The sequence below is a fragment of the Geotrypetes seraphini genome, chromosome 4, assembly GCF_902459505.1.
Source record: "Geotrypetes seraphini chromosome 4, aGeoSer1.1, whole genome shotgun sequence".
In the NCBI taxonomy this organism is placed as follows: domain Eukaryota; kingdom Metazoa; phylum Chordata; class Amphibia; order Gymnophiona; family Dermophiidae; genus Geotrypetes; species Geotrypetes seraphini.
This window is the reverse complement of record NC_047087.1, coordinates 316,014,144-316,024,109: the sequence shown is the minus strand read 5'-3', so window position 1 is coordinate 316,024,109 and position 9,966 is coordinate 316,014,144. Positions and strand designations below refer to the sequence as shown.

The window sequence follows — 9,966 nt, the reverse complement described above, 5'->3', positions numbered from 1 at the left end:
AGGGTACAGAGGAATACACACTAGCCCCTGAAGATTTCTTTAGGGTTGATTCCACCAGGAGAGATTCATGAGGGAGCTGTGGTTTGTCAAACCCAGGAATAGAAACTACCCTATACAGAGAATCTAGCTTACGAGGAGCCACAGGGATGGAAAAAGAGGTGTTTCTAGATTCTTGTAAAAGGTTTCCCCGCAATATATTGTGGAGGGGAAGTTTAAGAAGTTCCTTGGGTAGTTGATCGTAGTCCAAGGCATCTAAAAACTCATTAGATTTTTTAGAATCAGCTTCTAAGTGAATGGTTAAGGTCTAAGACATTTCCCTTAAAAACCTGGAGAAAGATGATTTCTCGGACACGACAGGAGCCTCTTGGGAAGAATGGTGAATGGATTCATCTTCTGAAGAACCCTTCTCTTCAGATAAAATAGGTTCTTGTTCAGAGTCTCCCTAGAGATCTGAATCTTGAGTTGTCCAGGGCCGGTGCTGAACACTCGGTGTTGAAGGCTTGAGATGCTTTAACTTCTTCAGAGCCTTTCCTGATCGCACCGACATCGTCTCAGGCGATGTCTGGGCTGAAGACAACCAGTGTCGGTGACTCATCGGTGTCGGCTCCTTAATGAGACATGGTGGTAGTGATGGAGACTCCTGTGGTACTGGCATCAAGGGCTAAGACCTGACTGGCACCGGAGGAGTCGGTGTCGACAAGGGCAGAGTCGGTACCAGCAGTTGGAACTGCTCCCTTAATTTCTCTTGCAGCAATTCTTTAATCTGCTGCTTAAGAGTAAGCATCGGTAGCATCGGCTTTTTTGCTGGTACCTTCAGTGTGGCTCTATGCTCCAGCGATGAGGAGGCCGATGTTGAGGCACTCACCGAGATCGGAGCAGAGCATTTCTTGGGTCTCGAGGTCGGCAGGAATTGACTCACTGTTGCTTTGACCTGATGGGGTGGGGGAAGGCTTCTTAGCCGGTTTACTCACTGGAACGTTCAACACCGAAGATGGCTCCACCTATGTCGATTGTTGCGGTGTCAATTTGGCTGGTGCCACCGTCGACAGCGGTGTTGAATCGCCCTCCATTGTGACCCCGAAGAGGAGGCGCTGTTGAATCAGGCAGTTCTTAAGAGTCCTTTTCTGCAGGGACAAACAACGGGAACAGGTTTCAGGACGGTGCTCGGGCCCCAAGCACTGGAGACACCAGTGATGCGGGTCAGTCACAGAGATGGGGCGAGCACAACAACCACACTTTTTGAAACCTGTCTACGGGCAGGACATTGAAGGCAAGACAGCCTCAGCTAAATTAAAATCTGAGGCCAAGGTGGTCAAACAGTACCCAACCGGGCCGAACCCGCAAAAGCGAGAAAACAAAATTTACTAATTTTTTTTTTTTTTTTTTTTACAAAAAACAATTAAACAAATAAAATTAAAACAAAACTGACTGAAAAGTCAGATAACTGTGAGAGTGGGAAGGCAGCACGAAAAGGTTACAACAGCCGTTGAAAAAACGCGACTTCTTAGCTCCGCGGAAACTAAGAAACTGAGGGACCGCACGCCCTACATCGGGCGAGAAGGCACTTGTGCATGCGCGATTTGGGCTTTCGCGAACTTTCTAAAGACTTAAAGTGGAAATGCACTTTTAAAGTAGTCTGTACCGGGGCTCTGTCGGTGACGTCATCCATATATGAGAATATGCTGCCTGCTTGACCTGGGATAATTACTACTACTATATAGGAAAAAAAACAACCCCTCCAGAGAGCCAAACTGGGCATGGATCATCATAGATTTAAGTCTTAGCTGCCCATGGAGCTTCAGAAAGAAGTGTTCATCACCATCTGGGTTCTCTAGCTTCCCCAACACTATTTCATTAATAACAAAAAGGCAGTGGATTAATTTTTACAGAGCTGTAAAATCTAAAGTGTTCATCTTCTCTTCTAGATAGTTTTTATAAGCAGAAAATTAAACCCACAGTAAAGCATTTTCTACTTTTTACTTTGCTTTAGCTCAAGTCAATTAAATTAACAAGTTCTGGAGAGTGAAATGGAGTACAGGATTAATGCAACTAAATCTAATTAAAAGAGAGCACAGATCCATACACATTTCTAGTGGAAAATTTTAAATTCATAATTTATGACAACTGGTAAGAACATAAGAAATGCCTCTGCTGGGTCAGACCTGAGGTCCATCGTGCCCAGCAGCCCGTTCACGCGGCGGCCCAACAGGTCCAGGACCTGAGCAGTAATCCTCTATTTATACCCTTCTATTCCCTTTTCCAGCAGGAAATTGTCCAATCCTTTCTTAAATCCCAGTACTGTACTCTGCTTTATAACGTCCTCTGGAAGCGCATTCCAGGTGTCCACCACACGTTGGGTAAAGAAGAACTTCCTGGCATTTGTATTGAATCTGTCCCCTTTCAGCTTTTCCGAATGCCCTCTTGTTCTTTTATTTTTTGAAAGTTTGAAGAATCTGTCCCTCTATATGATCTGCATGTTTGCTGTAATTGGTAGATATATGTTGATAAAAACAACTAACACAATGAAAGAAACAAAGAAAACCATGATATTCTTGACTTTATTTTATAATTTGTAATTAATTTGACTATATATCAAATTAAGAACATTGAGAATAAGAAATTAAACATTAATGTACAAAAGTTTAAAGAACCCATATCTACTGTAGCTCCATGGCTCAAATCTGTCTGGCCATTTTAAACAATCATCAGTGAGATGTACAGCCCTAGTGTATGAGTTGGACCCTACTATTACTAGTGGTTTCTATAGCACTATTAGAAGATGTCTATTGAGATTTCTGAGAGTCCATTTGTTGAAGTTTTCTGGCTCAGTTCAACCACATGTACTGTGTATAGCTCAGTATCTGCATTTACACAGTCTCGGTGATATTTTGTTTACTGATACTACCCTTCTTCAGCTTCTTCTGATGGCATGCTATTGCTTTCCAAGGAAGTCTGTGATTTATCAGCATAATAGGGGAATGTATGTTTTCGTCTCTTACCTGCAATGAGTGGGAGAAAGTCCGTATTATTAAGGACAAGTTTAATCCAGACAGCCTTTCAAATAATAGTTTCATGCTTTCTATGAGTAGGAAGGAATAAATGTGGCCATGACTGTTACAATTCTCTGTTTTTAAAAGCAAGGTTTCTTGTTTATTTATCAAACTAGTCTCTAACTTACGTAGATTATCCTCTTTCTGTATATCCTGCCATAAAGACACTGGACTTATTCAAGGTAGGTACTTAAACACAGTAGCAGTGGAAGCTGGAGGAGCCAAACAAATCAATCATAAACCCCAACCTAAAGCTGCTGCTCTCTTGGGCAAAAAAACTGATCAGGCAAAGGCACCAGTGACCTACCCAATTCCACTACCTATGCCTGAAAGGGTTTCAGAGTGTGATCTCCAGTGTTTTTCTCCTTTTTTACTCATTATGAAATAGTAGGAGAAATCCTTGCAATGTATTTGTACTAGTACTGATTTACCAAAATAAGAGTATGGGGTGAATCATGGGAAGAACTATTACCCTGAAGGGTTATTTCTTCCTTCCTATCATTTTTCAGTGTTGTGAATACAATAATCCCTGCAGCAAAATAATTTTTGAATGTACCTAAGTCGATGAAAATACCTTCCTGGGTAATAGAGAATGGGTTAGTAAGCTAATCATTTTAACAGTGATCTCCTTCACATTCTTTGGTAGGTAAAATTAGCAAGCAGGAGTTTGGGTGAATTGCAATTGAATAATGACTTGGCAGCATATTTTTAAGTGATGCAAGGTGTGTATTATTACTGACTGTGCATATGTTTGAAATATCAAGTGGGGGCAGCTGTCTTTTATACTGTTGTCCTTCAAACCCCTACCATGTCTAAGAGAGTGTCACGATCTGGGTAATATCCACTGGTGATCTGCGGGACACATACTTTGTGACTAATAGGGATGGGCTCCAGCCTGTGTGATGTCATTTGTTTCCTCCTGGCTTCCATGTGTGCTCTAGAACTATAAAGGAACAACAAAAGCCATTTAGAAATAATGACTTTGGAATAAAATGATTTACTGGAACAGGGTGCCTTGGGTGCTTGCCAAACATTGGACAATGCACAGAGGTTGCCTTTTTCATGGAAATATGCAGCAGAGCAATACAATAGAATCTCCTAAAACAGACTGCTTTTATAGGCCACACATCAGCTTTTATTATTTTTGTACTTAATTTGAGAAAATTTCCATGACTTTAAGCAAACAATCTGCCCTTTAACAAAAAGTGCTTGGTTATAGTCCAGCCAATTAATTCTACTGAAAAGCTCAAAGCAGCAATTGCTTTACCGAAGGGGAGGGGCCCTGCATTCAGGTAAAGAGATAATCTATTAGGACAATAATGTACATTGAGGTGAATACCTTCCTAGCTGTTTGCCAGTGCTTATTTTGTAGTCTTTGGATTCCCCAGGCCTCCTGCTGAACAGTTTTTCTCTCTCTCCTCCCCCACTAATCTTTGTCCTAGTATTCATGCTCTGTTGAAAGGAGAGAAAGGCGGAGCCTGTACCTAGTATTTCACGCTCTCTCATTTCTTCCTCAATAACGAGCAGACGGTTGTATTTGGTCGCCCGCTCCCCACGAATCAGACCTCCCAACTTGATGAACCGGGCTTCCAGTCCAACAGCCTAAAAGATGAGAAACAAAGCACCATATCTGAAACCATTCTGTACACTCTGAATAGAGACCTGCAGTCAAATTTTTGTTTCAGCAAAAGAAAATCAGTCTGTGGTAAACATGAACTACTGCCCAGATGTAGTTTCTTATAGAGTAGAAATATGCACAAGCAAAAACTGGCTCCCCCCCTCAAACCCGTTTTGTTAGATTTTTTGGGCCGGGGGGGGGAAGGTGATTCACACTCTTGTAGCCTTCAGCAGAATTTTTAATGCACAGAAATCAGTTGTACATATGTGAATTCATAGGTTAATTAATGTGCATTAAGTGCCCTATTTTAGAAAGGACATGGATAGAGGGATTCAGTTTCCACAATATTTTTCAGGAGACTCTGCCAAACAAGAAGCCACTTGTAAAATGGGTGCAAGGTTGCTTGTGTGTTTTTACAGTGCTGCATTTGTCTAGAAGTGCTATAGAAATGAAAGTAGTAGTACATGCAGAAGGTGCCAGAAATATTTAAAATATGCATGCGGACAAATAAAAAGTGTGTAAATAACCCTTCAAATGGCAGTTGAATACCCAAGCCAGCAGAATTAGTCTCTCTCCACCATGACTACACAAAAAGCACAGTTACTTACCATAACAGGTGTTATCCAGGGACAGTAGGCAGATATTCTCACTTGTGGGCAACGTCATCCACAGAGCCCCAGTACGGACAGGTTTAAAAGTGGATTGCCACTTTAAGAACTTGAGAAATTTCACGTGTACTGTGGAGGCCATGTGACCTAGGAGTACCATCATGTGTCTCGCTGAGATGGAAGATCGGGAAGACACTGTATGACAGAGTTGAAGTAGAGCTTCCAGACGTTGCTGTGGAAGGAATGCTCTGAGTTGGACAGTGTCTAGAACGACTCCAATGAATTGTAGAGTCTGTGAGGGTTGAAGCTGAGATTTGGGAAAATTGATCTCGAATCCCAAACTCTGCATGAACCAGGTAGTCTGTTCGGTCGCTACAATAACCCCTTGAGACGTGGAATCCTTGATGATCCAGTCGTCAAGGTAGGGAAATACCTGAAGACCATGATTCCTTAGAGCTGCTGCTACCACTACCAGGCACTTGGTGAACACTCTGGGAGACGAGGCCAGGCTGAATTGTAGTACTCTGTATTGATAATGTACATTCCCCACCCGAAATCTAAGGTACTGACGGGAGGCCGGATGAATGGGAATATGAGTGTAGGCCTCCTTAAGATCCAGAGAGCATAACTAGTCATTCTGCTCGAGAAGGGGATAAAGGGATGCTAGGGACAATAAAATGGGTCGCAGATCGCCCGTCTTCTTCGGAACAAGAAAGTAACGGGAGTAAAACCCCTGTTTTGCTGCTCCAAGGGAACTGGTTCGATGGCATGGAGACGAAGCAGAGCTTGAGCTTCCTGAAGAAGGGCGGTCTGGGATGGATTGGAAGGATACTCTCTTGGAGGAAGCTCTGGTGGAACCTGAGTGAAATGAAGAGAGTATCCTTCAAGTTTCAAGTTTAATAATTGTTTTGATTAATTGCTTAATCATATTTCTAAGCGATGAACAAATTAAAATTACAATTTATGGGAAACAATACATTACAAAATAATACATAATGACATACAAAATTAAAAGTTTAACTTTACAAACTTATATACACAAGGAAGGGGGGAGATGACATACAAAATCAATATAGAAAAGTAGAACAAAAAGGGAAAAATACAAAATGAGCAACAGAAAGACAATATAATATAGTACAATAAAAATAATCTGAGCTGCGAAGAGTTTCATTAATTACCAAAAGCATCTTTAAAGAGAAATGTTTTTAAATTACATTTGAATTTCTCAAGATTCTGCTCTTCCCTTAAATAGATTGGAAGGGCGTTCCACAACTGAGGTGCGGTAACAGAGAAAATAAGTTGTCGTCTTGTATTGATAACCTTATGAGATGGAATAGATAGTAAGTTCTGTTCGTTGGATCTCAGAGTTCTGTTTGAAGAATATGGAATTAATAGTTTATAAATAAATGCTGGGGTTTTATGAAGAAGGGCTTCTCTGAGGATGGTAAGTACCCAGAGGTCGGAGGTAATTAACGTCCATTGATCGTAAAAATGATTGAGACGACCTCCTATAGGGGGAAAATGAGACAGAGTCAGAACGGTGGAGGTTATGCTCTGTTTTAAACAGTCAAAAAGGCTGAGAAGCCTTAGGTGCAGCAGAAGGTTGGGGTTTTTTGCTGCTTCTGAGGTTGCTGCTTCTTAAGAGGAGGGCGAGTGTATGGAGCCGGCTTTGGAGCATAACGCCGTTGGTAGATAAGAGCAGGGCGTGCAGGCTTGGCAGGAGCTGGCTTTGGCTTAGGTCTGACAATTGAAGCAAAATATTTCTCATGGTCATATTTCTTGGTGGCTGCCTCGATAGATTCATCAAAGAGGTCATTGCCTTCACAAGGAATGTTACCTAAGCGGTCTTGAAGATTAGGGTCCATGTCAATGGTACGAAGCCAGGCAAGATGACGCAAAGCCACAGAGCAAGCAGCTGCTCGAGCAGACCACTCGAATGCATCGTAAGATGACTGGAGGAGATGCAACCGGAGTTGAGACAAAGAAGCAACAACCTCTTGAAATTCAAAGTGTATTTGAGTGGGCAGATAATGCAAGAACTTCGGCAATAAAGAAATAAGAAATTCAAAATAAGTGATGAATTGAAAATTATAATTGAGGACTTTAGAGGACATCATAGCATTTTGATAAATGCGATGTCCGAATTTGTTCATAGTTTTCCCTTCCCTTCCAGGAGGAACAGTGGCATAAACCTTGGAAGGACTCGACAAGGAGGGATTGATGAGATAACTGAGTATTGTCAAATCCTTTGCGATGCACAGTTTTATATCTAGAGTCCAATTTGCCTGGAACAGCTGGTATGGAAAAATGAGTTTCCATGCATCGACCAAAAGTCTGATTCAAAAGCTTATGAAGTGGAAGCTTAAGAGACTCTGCCGGAGGTTGAGGAAGATGCATGACTTCTAAATACTCCTTAGAGTATTTTGAGCCAGTATCCAATTGAAGATTCAAGTCCACAGCCATCTGACGAAGGAAAGACGAGAAAGATAGCTGATCTGCCAATGCTTTGCCTTGAGAAGGACTCGAGAACGTCGAGGCAGCCTGAGTCGAAGATGAAGCTTCGGCATCAAAGGAACTTGGTGATTTGGACAAGGCAATCAAAACCAGAATATCCTCGAGGTCCAGCATCAGAGACCTCGATCAAAGAATCAGTGGTCTGGTCAAGGTTGGAGTATATCGAGGCTTAGAGGAAGATGGTCTGTTTTGAGAAGACGAACTGTGCCTGGAATGATGCCTCGAGGAAGGCCTCGAACGTCAATGAGAACTGTGTCTGGAACCAGATCTCGAGGATCGAGGAGACTTCGCCTCGGAGACAAGAGCAGCCGATGCTATCAGATGAATAGGACTAGAAGCTGTAGATCGAAACTCCAGAGGCTTAGTGGAGGAACCTCAATGCACTCCCAAAGACTCTGCTCCTTGTATAGAGTGTGAGGATTCCCGTTGAGGCACTCGCAAAGAATCTGCTCCTTGCTTTACGTGCTTGGGTGCCAGACCAGACACTCGCAAAGACTCTGCTCCCTGCATATAATAACTTTATTAATAACTTTATTCTTATATACCGCCAACAATCTTGCGACTTCTAGGCGGTTTACAATAAAAGAAACTGTAAATACAATAAAATAAAGAGAAACTTTACGTACAGCGAATTGAAGAGTATAGCAGTGAATATCTTGTACAACGAATTAAAGAGTATAGCAATGTACATCTGATAACATTAATAATGTTAACGTCAGTTTGTGTGTTGCAAGGCCAGGAAGTGCCAAGTTGTTTACACAGAAGTAGAAATGTTCCGTAAGTTGAATAGAGTGTTCATATTTAGTGATTAGGGGTTGGGGTTAACAGTTTGCAAGTTCAGGTATGTGGTGATGTTACGAGTGGGGTTGATGTTCCGGTTCGTTACCTAGGTATTTCAAGAATAGGTAGGTTTTTAGGTGTTTCCTGAATTCTTCATAGTTGTTTGTGTGCGCAATTAGTTTTCCTAGGTCTTTACCCCATATGGCTGCTTGATATGATAGCAGTTGTTGATGGTGTCTCTTATATTTTCACCCTCTAGCCGGTGGGGAGACAAATTTCATGTGTGTTTTTCTTTCATGTCTATTGGTTGGGAATGAGAAGAGGTCTGTGATGTATTTTGGGGCTAGACCATTTATTACTTTGAAGCAGAGACATCCTAGCTTGAACTTCGTGCGCGCCTCCATCGGCAGCCAGTGTAGGAGTCGGTAGGAAGGGGTTATGTGATCGGACTTCTTCAGCCCGAAAATCATCCTGACTGCTGCATTTTGTATCAGTTGTAGTCTTTGCATTTGCTTCTGGGGGATTGTCAGATGGGTGATGTTGCAATAGTCCAGGTGGTTTAGTATTAGGGATTGTACTAGGATTCTGAATGCTGAAGTGTGGAAGTACGCCTTAATGGACTTAAGTTTCCAGAGAGTGAAAAACCCTCTTTTGATTAAGGAGTCTATGTGGTCTTTCATGGTTAGTCCTTGGTCTAGTGTTACTCCTAGGATCTTCATCGTTGGTTGAATGGGGTAGTTTAGATTGTTAATGTGTAATGATATTGTCGTATTTTGTGCGTGTGGCGAGGCTATGAAGAATTTAGTTTTTTCTGAATTGAGCTTCAGTTTGAAATCTGTGGTCCATTGATCCATCGTGTTTAGCGCTTCAGTTGCTGTGGGGGTGATTTCGGAGGGGGATGCTGTAAACGGGATTATGATTGTGAAGTCGTCTGCATAGCTGAATACTTTTATGCCTCGCTGGGTTAGCTTCGTGCCTAGTGAAGCTATATATACGTTGAAGAGTAGTGGGGATAGTGGGGACCCCTGTGGAACGCCTGATGGGTTTCTCCATGTTTTAGAGAGATTGTAATTGAAGCGGACTTGATAGGTGCGGGTCGTAAGGAAACCTCAGAACCAGTCCAGCACTTCGCCTCCGATGCCAATTGAATCTAAACATTGTAGTAGTTTTTTGTGATCTACCAAGTCAAAGGCTGTGCTCATGTCGAATTGCATCACTAAGGCTTTGTGGCCCTTACTAAATAAGTTACGTAGGTATTCTAAGATTGCTGCTATCACCGTCTCAGTACTGAACAAAGGTCTGAAGCCTGACTGGGTTTCATGTAGCAGTGAGAACTGATCTAGGTAGTCCATCAGTTGGGTTTGTACCAAGCCTTCCATTATTTTTACAAAAAATG

General features: G+C 42.1%; 1 protein-coding gene across 5 annotated transcripts in view; it reads right to left on the bottom strand.

Moving 5' to 3' along the window:
• Positions 1-2,539: 2,539 nt before the first annotated feature.
• Positions 2,540-9,966, bottom strand: part of ENO4 (enolase 4) — a 249,582-nt gene continuing 242,155 nt past the window's right edge. For all 5 annotated transcript variants that reach the window (XM_033943107.1, XM_033943106.1, XM_033943104.1 and 2 more), the window contains 2 exons: positions 4,535-4,652; positions 2,540-2,999 (listed from right to left, as the gene is read on the bottom strand). In XM_033943107.1, coding sequence (XP_033798998.1) covers positions 2,902-2,999; positions 4,535-4,652 — 216 coding nt within the window. In that variant the 3' untranslated portion in view covers positions 2,540-2,901. The remainder of the gene's footprint in view (positions 3,000-4,534; positions 4,653-9,966) is intronic.